Genomic DNA, 19,060 nt, shown 5'->3' on the forward strand with positions numbered 1-19,060 from the left:
TATTATAAATTCCAGAATGTTCATAATCAGTAACATTGACATTTTTCATTTCAGCCATTAAAGTTGCCTTCTTTTGTAACACTATGCAGTTTGATACTATTATAATGTAAGTTATTTTTATATATCTATATAGGGGAACCTAATCATCACAGTTCTTTGAATACCTCTAATTTTTCCATCTGTTCTTTTGGTACTGAGAACTCTTAAGAGTTGTTTGGTGTCTGGCATACATGATTTTCAGACAAAATACGGAATGACAGTTATTAAAGTTCATTTCTGGTCCCCAGACTGAGAGCTTGACTGTTTCACTGAAACTGCTTTGATTCAGGCAATTGTGGTCTCCTTTCAATGCCATGGATCTGGTGAGATTTCTGGTGTATTTGCCTGAAAGTTCACCTTATTGAAGCAGCTTTTTTTTTATGTTGTTGTCAGGTAACTTACGAACAGCTTCAAAGTAACTTTTGAATCACTTTCCAGCTGAATGGATTGGAGAGCAATCATTTAAAAATTAAAAAAAAAAAAAAAAGAAAATAAAAAAGCAGAACACAAGATTCTCAGATCTGATGTGTGCACAATACAAAGATTATTGACTTTGTGCTTCTACAAATGTTTGAGTCAGATGAATGAACTCTTGCTTCTGTAATGGTTCAACGGGAAGACTCTGGTCTAGGCAGATGTCTACAGGACTGAAAGTTGTAGTTTCTTCACATTGTGTGACTAATTGAAGCATAACCAAAACTAAACAACTTCTACTTCGTGTGAAATTTAGTTGTCTGTAGGAAAAACTACTGCATTTAACTTTTTTCCTAAACAAATTATTCATGTGTGCTTTGGGGTTATGTGAGATAATCTGTGTGAGGGCAGCATAACAAACTATTAGAGAACACTGATGATAAATGTTGTATGGAGGTTGATATCCACCTCTCTGAGTCTACTTGCAGCACTCGGTGTGAATTCCCATTCAAAGGAACATATATCTGGTTTAGACTGGCAAAAAAGCTTTAAACTGTTTGGTCCTACAGTCTAACAAACTAGTTGTGTTGTGTCTGTTATTTTTAAGTAGTAATTTAAATGGCATTTATTGAAGTAAGACGAAGGGTAGGCTGTGTGAAACTTTCTACAAAGCATGTATGGTAGGGCATCAGACGGGTGCCTCCTTTTTTCCTCAGTTTTAGGTGATTTACACATTGTCTACATGCCTGGACTCATAACTTTCTGAAGTCCTAATTTCCCACTGCTAATGTTCATCTTTTTCTGTGAAAGACCTACTGTAATGAGTAGTCATTCAACATATAGTCAACTGCAATGATGTTTTGGAGCAAGCAGAACAAATTCCTTAAAGTAGTCTGAAGCAACACTGAAATGCTGTTACTGAAGTAGTAATAGATTAAAACTTTTCGTAGGTGTATTTTCTTTAAGTTGAATTTGTCTTGTCTTAATTGTCAGTGGATTGTTGACCTGTGCTGTGGTTTATGTGTATTTCTAAAAGAAACGTAAAGAATTTCTACAGTCCATTTTTGGAGCAGAATGTGCATAAATAAACACTGTTTTAAGTTTTTTTATTTTGTAATGTAACTTCACAACTAGAATCTAGGAATTTGAACTGTTCTTATTAAAGTATAATATGGAATTAGACACCTCCATGAAGTATACTGATCAGAATTAATTTACTTTAATATTTCTTGTTTTCTGTTGCCTCATGTAGTATCCAATTTAGTGTTTCAAGCTGTAGTCTGTTGTTTTCTGTTTTTTTTCTTTAGTTTGGTTGTTTGTTCTTTGAAGTATTTCATTTGTTTGTTTGCTTGTTGCTTTTTTTTTTCAAAAAAAAATCATGTCCACTGTTACTGAAAATGAGAATTCTAAGCATAGAAATTGATGCTTTTGCAATTGCATGTTTTAGCATTTCTTTGGAATTCCTGATCAAATGAAGAAAAGCTTGCAGTGCTTGCCTGAGGAATCACAAACACATGTAAAAATATAGTTGACAGTTTTCCCTTAAAATTGTAGTAAGTTCTGTTCTGGTATGAATAAGAAACTTTTAGAGAGAGATTTTATTAAAATTAAAGGGGGGGGAAACAAATTGGGGAAAGTTTGGGCAGCTATTATAACATCTTTATTAATTCAGTGAACCCTTAGTTATGTCAGTTAAAGCTATAATTTGTTATCTCCATTAGATGCTAGTCTTTCAAATGCTACTCTTTTATGTCTTAATGCATAAAAAGTAAATGCCATGTTGGATTAATATAACTACAGTGTACTGGCATCTAATGCATGTACAGCTAGACTGAGTAATTTTACTACTGCATGCACTTAGTCTTGCTTGGCTTTAGGAAAAACTGATTTATCAATTAGATAAATGTAGTGTTGGACACTGATTTTTTTGTTTTGTTTTGTTTTGTTTTGTTTTTATCCAGGTGAAGAGGTACAGCTAAATGTATTTAGAGAAATGGATAAAATTAAACAATCTCTAAAACAATCTCATTGTACTGTTTCATACTTGGTATATGACTTACTTTTAAGTTATCAAGTCACTGTGGTGGAATTAATACTTAAATGTGCAGTATTGCTTTGAATTTCTGCTTTCTGAGTGGATTAATATGTGGATTATCAGTGCTGATTGGGGAATCTTGGTTTCCTGGGCTTCTGTCATTAGTACTGTTAATCTGGATACTTAATTTGGGTACCCCCTCCCATCACCGTTCAGGTTCATGTTAGATGATTTTTTAATTCAGTGAAATCTGGCTTTTTCACTGGCAGTGGTAACTCTGCTATGTTCATAAGACATATGTTTCCTTTTGGAAAATGGCAACAGAATATTTGATCTGTTTTTAGGCTGTGTCATGACCTGAGTGATAAGAGCACAAATAATATGAAGGTTGTTCCTCTAACTGTGCTGTTGGGATTCTTGCATCTGAGAGAGTTCCCTGGCTGATTTATCCTCAACTGTAATTTAGTAGATGCTTTCTGCCACCTACTGTTTGCTTTGCAGCACTGCTCTTCTCCCTTTATTTTAATCTTGAGCTTGGCTTTCTAATGCCCTGACCTGCAGGACTAAGTATTTTTAAAATTTCATTAAATCTAAGTAATCTAATTGATTTTTTTTTATTGGGTTAGTTGCGTGAATGCTATATATTGAACTAAGGGTTAGTGATGTAAACCTGTAGAACCACAATATAACAGCATGAATATTAATATGGCTATAGATTCTAGGCAAAATAGTATGCACTAAGTTTCAGCAAGACAGTATGTCAAGGTAGCAAAGATTTTTTTTTTTTTAAATCAAAGTATCAGCTGAAATCCAAGTAGTTTTGGCACAAGTAGTACTGATTGTCAGTAACTTGAAGTGCACATGCACGTATTTTACTTGCCTCAGCCCTCACCAAAGCTATTTGTAGAATCACAGACACCAAAACCTGACAACCCCATCCCTGCCAGCACCGTCATACATCTTCTAACCAGTCCTTTGTGATACCAGGGTAGCCTATAGATCTGTGATGTAATATGTGATTTGACAGTCTACATGGAGAATATCTGAAATGACTAAAACTGGTGGGAAAGAGATGTGCTACTGGTACCTGGCAGTGTCACAACAGTGCTCATGTGAAAAAACTGTTTTTCTTCCAGCAGTAACTGTTGGCAATGACATCTGGGTGATAACGAGTCTACCTCCAGTCCGTAATCGAAGTGTTGCTCATGACATGCCACGTAGCTTTAAAGCATAGATGTTGGCCGCACCTGCTAACTCAGGGTTTCTGTTCCTTCTAGTTTGTGTTCCCATCTATCCATTTATTTCTATGATGTCAAGCCATGGGGCTTAAGAAAGGAAATCAAACACCCTGCTTGGCAAATGTGAACAGCAGTGTGGGGGGCAGTCTGTAGAAAAGTTGCAGCAGACTTAAGCTTTCACAGGCTTAGCAACTTAATGCAGCAAATCACTTAAAACTTGATATAGAATAATTTCAAAATCTGTACACACAGAATGCGTTAGTTTCTAAAACAGTAATGTACAGAAGGAATTAATTGTGCACTGTCATTAACGTGGCTATGTCAGACAATAGAAAAGGTCGAGCTATTTTGTTTCACGTGGTGAAATGAATATATACCCCAGCACAGCTGTGAAAGCAAGACCATGTGTACATTGGTAAGAAGAAAACTATGCCTCTACATTAACAATATAGCTTATTGCCTTGATGAGCAAGACTTTTTTTCCCTATCACCTGAGACTCGTGTAAAGAGTGATATCCTATGTAAATACAGCCTACCAGAGTAATTATAGAACAGTTAATCTGAGCCCTTTGTCACCTCCCCACCTGAAAACAATGTTTCTGTCCTCCAGCAGCCTAATGGAAGTTGCTAGTTTTCCAGTGTTTAATGTCAGATGGAAAACATGCTGGTGAACATCTTTTGTAAGGACACCAACTGTGTGCTCTCCCAATATGCCTTCCCTTCAGTAACATCCATGCAAGTGTAGGTGTTTAGTCGAAACCTGTCGAAAGGTGTTTACTGTCCTGTCGAAATTAATGATACCTTTTGCCTAAACAGGCTTTTTGGATTTATTCTGTGTTTCAGTGGGAACAGCCACTGACCAGGTTTGATGGTGGGGGTTTTCACAAGCAGGCAAAAGGAACCTAGGAAATTCTTTTCTTTCTTGTGGCACTCATCTCTTCAGGGTAGTGATATTGCAACTGGAGTAGCAGTAAATGTTACAGCAAATGCATCAGCTATGCTATAGCATCAGATGCACTTTCCCGCCAAAATATGCTGAAAAAAATTATTACCCTTTTTTAGAATTCATTTGCTTGTAGGAAATTTTAATTTCCTGGCAGAGGCCATGATTTTTTTTTTCCCAAATTGCTCGTAATCAGTCTGCAAACTTAGTATCTTGGCTGCAACAAAGGTTTAGTATTACAATTCTTGCCTTGGAGACTCATCCAGCCATATAAATAAATAGGACCTCTGCCTTCTGTCACTAACTGGTGCCTTTCCTTATCTTGCAGCTTCCCGCTCACTGAAAGATGGCAGCAATTGGAGCAGCGCTGTCCTGTTCCTGTCTCCGTCCTGGCCTACGGCTGCTGAAACCAGGAGCACAGAAGATGAGCTCCCTCCGTTTACATACAGCAGCCAGGTGTGCTGCCAAGGATTATTATGGCGTCCTTGTTCTGGGTGGAGGCTGTGGTGGAGCCACCACGAGTGCTCGGACAAAGAGGAAAGCGGGGGCAGAAAACGTGGCCGTTGTTGAGCCAGGTAAGGTAAGACTTCTCGCATTGACAACAATAAGCATTTTACGTATGTGGCCAGTTTGATCTGGTTCTCATCCTTCCCCAGCCCCACGAAGTTTTAACTGCGGGGAGGAAGGCGACTAACCCACCTTCAGCAAGCTCCACGTGAAATTTGTTGCTCCATCATAGGGATGGAGCGTCCCTTCAGCTTTGTCAGGCAGAACTCCTGGTTATTTATGCAGCTCTTTGGTTGAGAATAGCACATTGCTTCCTATTTGGAGCGATGTACCTGCACCTCAACGTTCAATTGAACTGTCCTTAAATTTAAACGCTTATTTCAGGCCGTTACTACCAGCCCCTGCGGCCCCTGGGTGGTGCTGCTGCACCACGCGCCTCCCCCCCTCCGCCCCCGCGCCCATCGGGAGCCCGCGGCGCGGGGAGCCTCGCGCCCATTGGGCGGGGAGCGCTCGGCTCGCGCCCGATAGGGCCGCGGCTCGGCCGCTCGGCGGCGTTCATTGGAGGGGAGGCGGCCGCGCCTGGGGCTGCACCAACGCGCCCTGAAGGCGGGGGGGGGAAGAAATACGGGGGCTGCGGCCCCGGGGCCCCCCTCAGGCACTGCGGTGGGTCGGCCCGCGGGGCGCCCTGTCACTGCCTGTGTGCGGCCCTGCGTGTAATTACGGGCCTGCAATTAGCTAATGAGGGGCTGTCCCCGGGCAGCTCCGCGCCTGTAGAGCAGCGTTTTAACTGCGTGGCTCTGAGGCCCTTCCAAAGTCAGGGTTCTCGTGTGCTTGGTTTAAATCTTCACCTGTCATGGAGCAGGGTGACTTTGAGGCACCTTGAGTTTCACGCCATGCTCAAAGCTAATTAAACTAATTTTTATCTACAAGTTCCACTTGTCTTTTTTTTTTTTTTCCATGCCTTGCCATTCAGATACGTACCCATATGGCCATTTCAGGATTTTAGCACAATATCAGTAAAACGAGCAAAGCCAGGATAACACACAAATTACAGGCACAGACCAGTGGGATCTCAGAAGGGCAGTCAGGCTGAAATACCGTTCTCCCCATCAATACAGTACTGACAGAGCCGGAGGAGTTAAAATGACAACTGGGCTCAGAAGTTGCCAGCATTTAACAACTTGGCGTAGGCAGGGACATTCAGCCTGCAGCTGAGGTGAGGTAGCAGCCGCTAACTTTGCACACGCTGCCTTTTACCAGCAGCTCGGAGTCAAGGATTTGCCATGACTAGACCCTGAGTCTGTAGGGCAATTGTGGAGAATGGACGTGTTTAGTCTGTTATTAAGATTACGGTGCTCATCTCCTGTCGATGGAAAGGGGAGATCCTTTTGTTTTCATTCAGGAGAACGTTCTACACTTCCTATAGAATTAGTATAAGTAAAACACAGGAATATTTTCAATACTTTTAAATGCATAGAAATGGTGGGACAAATTGACTGTTACACTCAGTGAAATATATCTAAACGTTCATAAAGCTCTGGGGCACTTAAACGCCATGAACTGCAGCATGGCTGTGTATCCTGCCCATCACATCCAACATCTGTGTCTGCGCGTACTAGCCGTTTCCCTGGCCCTTTGTCTCTCTCTTCTTGATGCTGCTGCTGCTATGGGGAAAAACAGAGAGAAAGAACAACAGGATATTGTCCAGTTCTGGTCTGTGTGCCAACAGTGACAAAACGTTGTTTTCTCCTATGTTTTGGGATTCTTGTTAGCTTTTATTAGTCTTGGGCGAGCCTGAGCACGTTAAGATTTTTAAATTCTTCCAGTTACTGTGGAAACCTTGAGTCTCCAGGAGGAAGGTGGTGTCCCATACCCTTGTGCAGACATTTCTGTTCGGGAGGATGACACCCTGACTCATGCAGAGGAAAAGAAGAGCCCCGTTGCAGAACACAACAGGAAGACGTTTAGCGCTGCTCTTTGCCAGGATGACACCTGCAGGGCTGCCGCAGGAGTGGAAGTGAGCCACAGGCTGGATGGGTAGCGCTGAGAAAACTGCATCGCTGTACAAATCTCACGCCAAACCAGAGCACCATTTTGGCTTCCATTCTCCTTTTCTGACACCTGTAGATAAGCATGAAGTGCACTGCCAGATAGACTTCTGCAGCAAGTTACTGAGCAAAGGAATCATCCCTGGGTGCGGATTCACACCAAAGTGGTCTTGTTTAGCTGTCAGGATTATAATCAAAGAATATCAGCTGCAAATGTGCTGGGTTTGCTGAGGCAGGAGCTGGCTGCTTGCCAGTGCTTGAATGAGGAGGTGGTACCCGGCAGGACGCCTGGAGCCGTGGGTGATATGCAGGTACGTGCTGCTGAGGCTGAAGGCTGTGGGATACAGCAGGAGGAGAGCGGGTGTACGGCCACTATTTTGGGATGGGGATGTTCCCATGTCTAATTTGACTCTGGTAAACTCATTTCACCCCCCCAGTAAGTCTGCTTTCAAAAAAGGTTATTAGAGTACAGTGACAGACTTTGTGATTTTTAAGAAAATTTGATAATCTCCTTAATATGCAATAAACCCAAATAGTCTGCAACTTTCTGTGAAGTGTGGGCAAAAGCTTTGGTTTCTGCGTGTTGTTGCGGTTGTGGGGACCACTGTCCCTGCTTTGCTGCACCCATACAAGACACGAGTGGTGATAAAGGCCTTTGTGAGAGGATGAAGTGGGGTGAAAAATGATAATTTAGCCAGCTAATGAGTTGTATTAAAACCACACAGGATAAAATGAAAGTTTTAATTTCTTCAATAATGTATCACATAGACCACCTAAAGCTAGGAAGCAAAGGTCTCAAACACTTTGAAAGATAAATGGCAGAAATTAAAAAAATCTGCTTCAAGTGTGAGAAGTGACAAAGTGAAATAAAACTACAAAGGTGAAAGAAATTTATGTACTAATTACGTAATTGTGGGACTACATAAGAAATGCCTGCGATAGGGGGAGTTTATGCAGTTTGTGAAGGCTTCAGTATTGATTTAGAAAGGCTGAATTTATGGTGTTACAACTTCTGTTAAGCTGTAAGCTTTTTAAAGAACTTATCAATAAATTGACCTGTTATTACATTGTTTTAATGCTCTAGGGTGTGAAAAAGTTGATATGAAAGGCTACTATAGATGCCTGAGCTTGATTTGAAGGGGGATGTATGTTAAAAAAATAAAATAAACAAGTCACTAAGACTACACTGTTGGGTTTTATCATAGCTTTAGGATATGTATAGTCCATGAGTTTCCTGTTTATGATTCTGATTTGGGATTGCTGTGTTCATAATTCTACGTGTTCTGGGAAGGTCTGGGCTCTGTCTGATGAACTGGTTCTGTTGCTGATATAAAAAGCTCTTTTTTTCTGGTTTAATGGCTTTTTAAAGTTATAGAGTTCTCTTTACTTTGAACTTCTCTGTGTCTGTGAAGAGCAACTATGTAAGATGTAAGAATGCTTTATTTTGCAAATATTTGTGAAGCTTAAGTGTTCAGTCTGTTGTGCTTCTAAGCTGTTCTTTCTGGAAATACTAAATAGTTGAGAAGCTTTGGCCAGCTCTAGTTACAACAGGGTCATTGACTGTTAAACAAGGCTTAGTTTAATTCTTGCGTTGCTTTAATTACACTTCTGTAAAGAAACTAGAATATATTCTACTCTCTGACTGGGAATAAATGTGCATGCTTCTTCATGCTGTTTTCTGATGTGAACATACTGATTTTTAAATTGATACTGCTACTCTATGCAGGTATGTCTAAAACAGTTCTCTTACAGACTTGTTTCAGTCTCATTGAAATGTCTGTTGCTCAATAACTGTTACAAAATTTTAGATATTTTAGTATAAATTAAATAATTTTTTTCTAGGTATACTCATCAGATGCTTTCTGTGATCTTTATCTGTGAATCTGCTCAAGCAATTCCTTCCTAAATTCACTTTAGGAACTGCATCTTGGTCCTTGTACTGCTTTAACTCCCAGAGAAATAATTAAATAACAAGACCGTATAACCTACTGAAAACATAAAATGACTGAATTCCTGGTTTGTTTTAACTGGTGCAATGGTGAACAACCCCAGCCGGTAGGTAGATGCGCAACTGCCATCTTTTATCACATTTGTAATTTTATCTTTTGGTTATAATATAAAACACTTACTATCATGTTGTTTTGATTAAATTGGACTAAGTAATGGAAAAGCTAAGAATGGATATGTTATGCTGTGTTTAAGCTTTATACACTTTTTGCCAGAAGCTTTGCCTGTATGAATGTTTGCAGTTCTCAGACCCTATATGTAGGGGACTGACTCTTCCAAAATTCAAGAAAGCTTTTGCTAAAAATCAAGTAGTAATAAAGGTGAGTTCGACCCTCTCATAGTGTGACCAGTATGAAGCTTCAGCCTGCTTGCCACAAGGAGTCACTGGGGGGTCAGAACTGTCTTTTTTCTTTGTTTGCTGCTCCTTGTTTCTGTCTGAAAGCTGCCTCCTATTTTCTGAGTAGATAAGATATCTTTGTTTTTATAGAAGAGGCGTCGGAGACTGGACCGGAACATGATAGGAGAACCAATGAACTTCGTCCACAACGCGCATGTTGGGACAAGAGAGATGAGTAGTGACTTTTCATCAGTAAGTGTGCGCTCTTGGATAAGCAGGAATCTCAACTCAGTACCCTGTAGAGCCAGTAGATACTAAAATACTAAATAATATCATGAAAGGAAAAAACATCTGTCTTCGTGTTCACCCTACCCCCCCAGAATTGCCCCTCAGTTTGCAAGCATAAGATACTGTAGAAGATACGTTCCACAAGATGGTCTGACTTCCCCAGTGTCTCTACATGTGAAGAGAACCTTCTGGGATAACGATTCTGTGGAAGCACTTGATACTAGGTCCAGATTTCACATCACCCAAAATCAAAGTTGTGCCAAGTTGAGAGATGTAAGAACAGTTGGATTTTGGACAGCAATACCCATTTCGTGCACTGACTTAACACAGAACTTCCAAGTTGTTTTTTTTTTTTTTTAGTTGCTATTTCTCCCCACTGCTATTGGGACCTAGCACTGTCTGCTTCTTCAAATTTATGCTTTTAGAAATTGCTCTGACAGCCTGACTTTGTAAGATGAATGTTCTAATTCTAACTCACTCTACCCCTTCTTCTTCTAGACTGCATCAATTCAGGACCACATGAAGTCTAAAGGTGGTTACACAAATGGCACTTCTGCAACTGCTGAGCTATAGGAAATTGAAAGAAGTCTGACATTTGCCCTGTCTTAAGAAGATCTCCTGGACTGTGCTTTCATATTCTCTAAAGCCTCTTTATCATGAAGTAGAGAGAGTACTTGAATTATAATAGGTCAGTGCGAGCTTTTGCGTTCTTTTCCAGCATCTCCTTCAGAAGCTATTGTGCAATTATTCTTAAAAATGGTCTGTCGTGGTAGCAACCACGTTGTAGTAGCAACAGTAATTTGTCACTGGATGACTTCCTGGCTGTGTTCCAAAATCCTCAGAGTTGTCTTGTAGGATGGGACTGGAAGTTGGCGTGAATTGTCTGGGGTTTTGGTATCTCTCTCTCTTCCCCTCAAGAAACAAGACTTATTTTTAATTGCAAGATAACACATTTGTACTTCCTTTGCAGGGTAAATTGAATATCTAAGTAGGATCTTGTAGCCTATAACATAACTTTTGACCTAATTTTTGGATGGCTTACAACTTAAGGCATTAATTTACTGAGTTATACTTCAATATTTTTCTCCATGACTTTCAATAGCAAACCAACTCTAATGTGATGTAACTATCTGAGTCTGCAAAACCCAGTGAAACTTCTGCCTTGCTGTGATAACACTTTTGTAGCTAAAAAGGCAGGTTTTGCAGACCTACCCACTTCCAAATGAGGCTTAGAAAAACAAGCATTTCTCTCAGTTATTGGTCTGCCTCCCCTGTGTATGTGCACTAGTATAACTGACAGGGTATTATTAATACAACAAAACTAGTATTATTAATACAACAAAACTAATGATATCAGGTATCAGTTAATTTGAAGTGGTGCTGCAGCATGCTCACAACTTTATGCTAATTTTGCATGAATACTATTGAATTTTAAGCTAAATACATTTAAGATCTCTCTGTATTACCTGTCTGTAACAATAACTGCGCAGAACTGGAAGGGGTATCACTTGTTTTTGTCTCTTTAATTTCAAAACCATTTTCTTAGATGAACTGAAGTTTTTCTTATATATGATTTTAAATTATATGGGTTAAATAAAGTATGGTTTAAATGATAGAGCCAGGAGAATATTAAATGGAAACTGTCTCTTAGAGTTCCAGCACTTCATAAATATGGATATTTAGCCATACCCAAACTACAGTTTCTCTCTCATATCACTTAATAGAAAAACTAAGAACTGACAAAACTGCTGAAATAGAGATTTTCCTTTTATCACATCACTGACAACTGTTCTGACTTAAAATTATGAATGACTGTCAGTGCAGAAACTTGTGAAGTTTGCTCTTGTGGGATTAACTAAACACAACTGTTTAAATTACTGCCAAATCAGCACCAGTTATTCCAAAGTCACTGCAACACTCCCTTTCTTGCTCTAGGCATAAGATCATGCATTAAACTTTTTTCATGAAAAACAAGAAACCAAAAGATTTGCCAGCTAGATTTTTGGAAGGCAGATTTTTAACTTCTATGATTATGTTTGTGGCTTATGATACTTTTTTAAACTGGCTTTGCTTAAGTCTTAGGCTGCCTATTCTGAGTACATTAGGTAACTTAAAACGTGAAAGGTAGGTTTCTGTATGCATTATAAAAAGAAACATTTTCCCCATGCTTCCTTTCCATATTTCATCTTTAAGGGCCAAAGAGGAAGAGAATGCTACTTGCTGTAATAGTCAACAGCTGATCATCGCATTCAGCAACCACATAAAAGAGTAAAAGAAATCTAATGTCCCACATCTTTCTAGATCCTTGCTTTTGAATTAAATACATGCCATATTTTAATACCTTTTAAAATTAGCACATTAACCATAAACTTAGCTTTTTAAACACTTTCATATTTTTGTCTTCTAACTTCAGACTTATTCCAGCAACCTAGTTAGGATGCAGAGTTCAAAGAAGTTAAATTCTGTATACTGTTGAGGAAGCATAAAGTGGCCAAATTATTCTTTAAGAATTCATTCTAATTCATCTGCTATTAAACTGAATTCATGTGTTCATTAGTCCATACCTGCCAAGAAAAAATAAACATAGGACAGCTGTGATGAAGAAAATGGGTTATATTTTTCTTAACACTACAAGAAAACGAGCTAGAGAGTTAGTATTTCCTGAAGACTCATTCAGTATATTTAAGAACAGAGTGGTGTATGCATGACTACAAATAAAGAAGTTGGGGATCATGATAGTTCTTCTTGATATAAATAAATCAACAGAGATAATTTTATTCAGCTTATTTGTAGAAAAATCCTACTCCTGATTCTGTAAACCAAACAGCATTATCTAGTGTAAAAATGTTATTCATCAGACTATACAGTATTATCTAGGACTACATTAAAATTAACCAAGTAGTCATATTATTAAAAAAAAAAAAAAAAACGTTTTGTTATTGCATTAAGTGCCACTTTTTTAAATGTAAACAAGCATAAAAGGAGGTCTCAGGTTATTTTCTTTGTATAATTAGAAGTCTTATTTAGCTCTAGTCTGTCATGTAACTCAGTATAAACCTATCTAGGTTATAATAAATCTGTTGAACAAGGCACTTGCACTCTTTTCATATTGTCAAAATCTTGATATTTTTCTCTGCACTGAAGATCTGTTGGTCAGGTGGATGAATCAGCATGGTTTGAAACTTTATTGTGCAAAATCACATTTCTCCACTAGAGAGCACAATTTTCCATCAAGGCTCTGTCAACTGCTGTATACGGGCTGTTCAGTGTGGGGTGGTTTTTTGTTGTTGGGGCTTTTGGTTTATTTTATTCCAGTCAAGTTGAAAACAGCAAATGACACCAAAGGGTCAGACCTCTTAATCTACCTTGTAGGCTGTGACAGCCTTACACCAACAACGCAATGTGGCAATGAAATGTTACTGCTGTGACTTGATGGAATTTTTATGGTATCTTTTCGTAGTCAGAAATGAAGTAGCTTACAAGGGGTATAGGATTAAGTCTTTTATATGTAGTCTGCCAGAGTCTCATCACTGTATCTGTTTTCCTTTTTTTGTTTGTTTGTTTTAAAGGTAAAGGGGCAGAGGGGAAGTAGCTGTTATTTTAAACACTGTCTGTCTTACCTTGTGATGTCCCTGGTAGGCTTTACTGACTATTCCATGCTTTTGCTTAAACCTGTAGTCAGTATTGAGAAAAGGTATTTTGATTTTTCACAACCTAATATGTCCTTTAATCTCCTGGAATGGCTTTGTAAAGAATGTGGTGTCATGATGTGTTCCAAGTTATCCTGTAATATGGCAACTTGGGACTCAGGCATGTAGGTCTAGTTCTTTGTATGGTCTCGCCATAGTGGACTATCACTTGCTTCTGTAACTTCCACTCTGTATAGACAATAACTGTTTGAGATTAATAAATACTTTTAACCTTATTGTACCAGCAAGAATAAGCATAATTTAATAGTGCTAAATTCCATGGAGGAATGGTTATGAAATGTATTACAAGTTACTAAATATGGTAATGTTGGAGGAAAAAATCAAAGCTGCCATTTAGAGATGATTGCTTGGCTGCTCTTGATCGCCTTTGGATGTACTTTGCTATCATCACTGTGACAGTGCCATAAAAACTTAACAGGGGGAGATAAGAATGCTCATCTGCCTTTCATAATGCTGTGGGGAGAGGAGATAAATGAGGGGATGAAAACAGTGCCATGTTACAGAGATGTTAAAAAGATCTGTGGTGACTGGGTTTCTGCAAGGCTTTCAGGTAGTTTGTGGTTCTGCAAATGTGGTTAGTCCAGAATCTCATGTAGCATTTCTCATTCGCTGTACTATCAAATCATCCGGATAAAGTTAGGCAATTGGGGAATATGAGGTAGAAGCTACATCTTCCTTCCTAATTTTTCTTTGCGTTTTCTTTTCCCAAGAGAGCGCTCTTCAGTGGGACTGGTTAAAAAAGAGTAGTGGCAGTGCTCTGATTTGCATGACTTACTAGATTATGCTTCTGCTTTGAGTCCTGAAGGTAGACCTTCAATTCTAAAGTCTATACGACAGATAAATCACATGCCACAGGGTTAATACCAAAGGTGTGGAGTCCTGAAATAAGAATTGATCTGGTTCATTACATTGCAGGTTAGCTGCTTCTGCTGCAGGCATAAAATGAAGACTAACCATAAATATAACAATGCTTTTAGAAAAGCAAGACTGCTCGGAATAAATCATTTATATATATATATGCGCACACATTTTAAAAAAGGGGAGACTTCGCGTTTTAACTCCCTGCAGTTGTAGCACCACCCTTAACTCTATACCTTTCTGTGTTAATATATGGGCTAGCTCAGCAGATTTTAGACACAGAATAGCAGTTAATGATTGAAATTCAAAATTTTAGATACGTTCCTCTGTACCTCAAGTCCCTGTGCACCTAAAGAGGTGCTCTGCATGGTTGGTACTTGTGCTTCTGCAGGCAAACTACAGTGATTTGTCTGGCACACAAGGCCCAGGCTGCTTATGACAGTGGTTTTCCTGTCATTATTCACATGTTTACAGTGTATATGTAAGAATACGTATTTCCTAGTACTGTACAGAGCATGGCTTCTCTAGGAACTGGCATGCTGGAGAGCTGTTTCTTCAACAGAGCCTTAAGGTATGGAGTAACTTTGACTTATCAGCACATGCAGCTCCAAGCCAATGTTGTTATTTTCCTACATGAAAGAATAAAATCTTTGTTTATTTCTTAATTCTTTATACTCTGGAGAAGGTAGTCAGAGAGGCTAACAGGTCTATTGGGAGCTACAGAAAAGTTAGATATGCAAGGGAAGCAGATTTGGAAGCCACAGAGAGACGCTGTGGTACTTGTTTATAAGGAACAAGCAGGGAGTAGAACACGTGCAAGTTAATGTTTGCTTCCCGTAATGCACAGGACAGCTTTCTTAACATCAATATGGAAAAATATTGGTAAGGTGTGCATAATTGGTATATGGAGGAAATTGGCAACTTAAATGCATGACTAAGCTGGGACTTTATACCCTTCCACTTGCACTACCAATGCAACTCTAATGGATGCTGGTATCCTCTTCCTGCAGAGGCTTACAAAGCTGTCTTCAGCATGTAGGGAGAACCCCAAAATGCTAGCTTTGCTTTCAGCAGCTGCATGCTGCTGATGGCATGTATGGGTTTGGATGGTGGCTTTTTCTTCTGATGAACGTGAGACTGCAGATGTTCTGAATGCTGAAGTCTGCTGCACCCAACACCATTTCCTCTAAGCAATTTTAAAGTCAGTACAACTATTGGTGCTGAAGGGAATTTGACTTCAGCCCACAGTGCTGCCCAAACTTCAGGGAAATTAACTAGATCCATCTGATGCTCAGTTTCTTTCCAGGCATTGGGAGAGTGTGGAGAGGTCAGAGCTGAACAGCGATGAAGACTTCCTCCTGCTGGACTCACTGTGGGCAGAGGTACCAGGAGGTGACCACAGCTACCAGAGCTTTCCATTAAGACCTTTTCTCCTGATGCTATGCAAAGAAAAGAAGCATTGAAGAAACCAGTGAAAGCGCTTCTGAGCAGGGAGGGGCATTACAAGAATGCGCTCTTGTGCCAAAAGAGCCTACAACTCGAGGTTCTTGATCCAGAGCTAGGACTGCTGCAAGCACACCCGTGGCAGGGTATGCTTTGGACTCCGTATCACCTAAACTCAGTCCTAATTAGCTTATCAAGCCTTGCAGTCTGGCTACTGAACACTTTGTTCTGTGTCTGTACATCCTGTAGCGTGACCAAAGTGTTAAAAAAAAAAAAAAAAAAAAAAGTAGTTCAAATGGGAGGAAGTTCTCTTAACCTAGTTTTAATCCCATTTAGGAGGGAGTTGTCAAGATGGACAAGAACACCAGCTTTGAGCTCCAGGTGATCAGTTGAGACCATTACAGTAAATCATTCATGAAATCAGGGCCACAAAGTTGTACTGAAACTACTCAGTGAGCCTTCTTTTATGTTTTAAAACAACCTAAGTCAGAAGAAGATTCTCTTTATAACAAATTTTAAGTTTCCTCAGATACTTCCATATAAATCCAAGCTGGGCAAAACCAAGGTTATTACTAAGGGCTGACCCTTATTCGGGAAAAATATTAAAGCTGAGTGTTCATTTTCTCAGATTTTGAAAAATTCAAATGGTACAATACTGGAATATTTAATTGCATATATAATATGTGGTTTAATATATATGTATATAGAGAGACCTTGCATCTTAAGTAATACAGAAGGAAATAATCCATTCTTTTAAACTGAAATTAGTATGACTGCTTTGGCTTACTGAAGGTTAAAAACTGGACTCAAATCTACATTTAAACTACTGAGAGAGAATTTGGTGTGCTTTTAAAGCTGACATTGGCCTGTACAAGCAGATGACTGACTGATTTCAGATTCTTCATCAAAGAACTAGAGAAAGTGTTTCATTATAGGATTTTTTTAATACTGTATTTACATGCAACTGATCTTGCTGGTGCTTAAGAAAGATGCGTACCTTTTACGTAACTTGAGCAGAGTCTAAAGGTAAATGGAGACTATAATGATAACCAGTAATTAACCTTTTCACAGTGAGCTCTCTGAAACTAAGGATTTGTAGATCAGGCCAAACAATCATACTTTCTCCAGATAGAAAGCCAATTTAAAAAGTTAATATCTATAAACTTAAAAGCCCAGCTTCAACATATGCTAAAGCTGCATACTAATAGTGGAAGTAGCATGTTTTTAACTGCATTATCCATGTTTACCCTTGCAGTCTGTACCATCAGGAAGTATTAAAACCTGACTCAATACCTTTGAGGGCATGATACAAGTTTGAAAACATAATTCAAAAATAAGGTTACAGTCGTTTATTAATGCATGCTAATGTGACCTTGCTGCATAATGGCATGTGAGGAAAGCTTTCACTAGTTTCTCTTAACTACTTTAAACATTACCTTTGAAAATACATTTGAATTGGCTATTCTCTCTGCTGCATAATGTCCAGCAAACTAAGGCACCTCTTGATTGCTTATATTAACATTACCTGATGTTCAGATAAGGCTGGTAGGACACAGGGAGAAGTTGCTAGGCATGTGTTCACATGAATAAATAATTCTTAAATGCCAGCCTTACTACTTCTTTGGATCATTTTCTTGCCAGGAGATAGTCCCATCAGGCTGTTGCATTATGTCCTCATTTTTGCCATGTGGGTATGCGTCTCTGAGCTGGCATATTTCAGAAAAAAATCTTCATGGCGTTCTTTAATCAAGAGGTTTCACAGTGAAGGAGACAAGTTTATAGGACAGAGTAAAATTTGCTTTGGTTAAGTCTGCCACCTGCTTTATTCTGCCCTACTACTTTACCCTCTAATAAATTTTCCTATAAATATATTTACATCCAGCATTTGTGTTAGTGTTCTCTCTAAGTTCTTAGAACCAGCACAACATTAAAAATTCTTTCTTACTTTTGAAGCTTGTGTATTAATTAACCCCAAATCCCTTCATTACTGATTTTTGTATGAAATAACTGTTTAGCATGAAGAGTCTAGTCTCTTAATTACAATCTTAGTTCTTTAAAAATCATGCAATATGTTTTCTCTTAAATAACTAATACTGATAGCCACCCTTCCAAATCTGCCTACCTAACAAGGCAACTATTTTCTGTTTACAGTATTTCACGCAAAATTAACAGATAGTAATTCAAACTGAAGCTAACAGAAGAACAGATTGAACTGGATAAGGAGATACAGGAAAAGGAACAGAAAAGACATGTTGGTTGAAATAAGTTCATTTAAAAGTTGAGAGGTGGATAAACATTGAAAAACAAAACAAAATAAATAAAAGTAGCACTTAATGCAATGTGAGAGAACAGGACGTTTGGGATGTTTCCTTATGAGTCAAATAAGTTGTGTTTTGTAAGTGTGTACATATGGTGGAAAACAGGCGGGGGAAGGAGATGATAATTTCATGATGCCTTCAAAAAGGATTTTAGTATTCCAAGCAATTTCTTTTCTGTGCTAATGGTTACTTAGCTTCAGTTTCTTTTTTCTCACTAATGTGCTCAAAGCCTGCTTTAAACGTGTCTGTTCCTAACACTTTGAAATGCTTTAGGAATGCCTGAGTCATTACAGATTTTATTTCATGTTGATGCTTTGGTTAGGGAAGGGATTTTTCTGAGAGAGCCATTTCTCTTCTCTTCTCTGAAGGAAATAATTATGGTAGTAGAGGAAGGATGCAATTCTTGATGTAGATTTTTAATATCTTAACCTGATTATAGGTAAAGCTATATTGTTTATTCTTCCCTCTCCCCTACCTGCAAAATAAGGAATTTCATGTTGAAAACCTTGGGGGGGGGGGGGGAAATAAATAAATAAATAAATAAATAAATCTTTTAGGCCTTGAAGTCATTCTCAGCCTTTGAAGGTCTTTATAACCTAATTATCTTTTCTCTGTGATTAAAAATAACAAAAATAAATAAAATCTAGTTTTTCTCGTAGTGCAGAAATCTGATACTAGATCATCTGTTTTTGGTTGCACACTAAAGCTAACAGTAAAAATTAGGGAGTACTTAAGTTGTCAATAAAGATTACCTAAGAAGTTTTTATGGATGTCCTGAATGTGAGCTGCCCAGGTCCTGAACTAGCATTAGGGTTTTTCACTGCAGATATTTCTAACCTGCACAGTCCCTCTGGACTGTAGGGAATGTGTTTAAA

General features: G+C 38.7%; 1 protein-coding gene across 1 annotated transcript; it reads left to right on the forward strand.

Annotated features, from left to right (window-relative positions):
* The first annotated feature begins 9,225 nt into the window (after positions 1 to 9,225).
* On the forward strand, positions 9,226 to 10,429 carry LOC118252035 (CDC42 small effector protein 2-B-like). Its single transcript, XM_035554841.1, has 3 exons — positions 9,226 to 9,279; positions 9,719 to 9,820; positions 10,355 to 10,429. Exons 1-3 carry the CDS (start codon positions 9,226 to 9,228, stop codon positions 10,427 to 10,429), a joined length of 231 nt encoding a protein of 76 aa, XP_035410734.1.
* Positions 10,430 to 19,060: the final 8,631 nt, after the last annotated feature.

Source organism: Cygnus atratus, chromosome 11, assembly GCF_013377495.2.
Source record: "Cygnus atratus isolate AKBS03 ecotype Queensland, Australia chromosome 11, CAtr_DNAZoo_HiC_assembly, whole genome shotgun sequence".
In the NCBI taxonomy this organism is placed as follows: Eukaryota; Metazoa; Chordata; class Aves; order Anseriformes; family Anatidae; genus Cygnus; species Cygnus atratus.

Bases quoted from the DNA above. Each gene is read 5' to 3' on its own strand.
- LOC118252035 (XM_035554841.1), top strand. From the start codon at position 9,226: ATGACTGAATTCCTGGTTTGTTTTAACTGGTGCAATGGTGAACAACCC. The intron at 9,280-9,718 runs GTAGGTAGATGC...TTGTTTTTATAG, and splicing joins ATGGTGAACAACCCCAGCCG to AAGAGGCGTCGGAGACTGGA. The intron at 9,821-10,354 runs GTAAGTGTGCGC...TTCTTCTTCTAG, and splicing joins TGAGTAGTGACTTTTCATCA to ACTGCATCAATTCAGGACCA.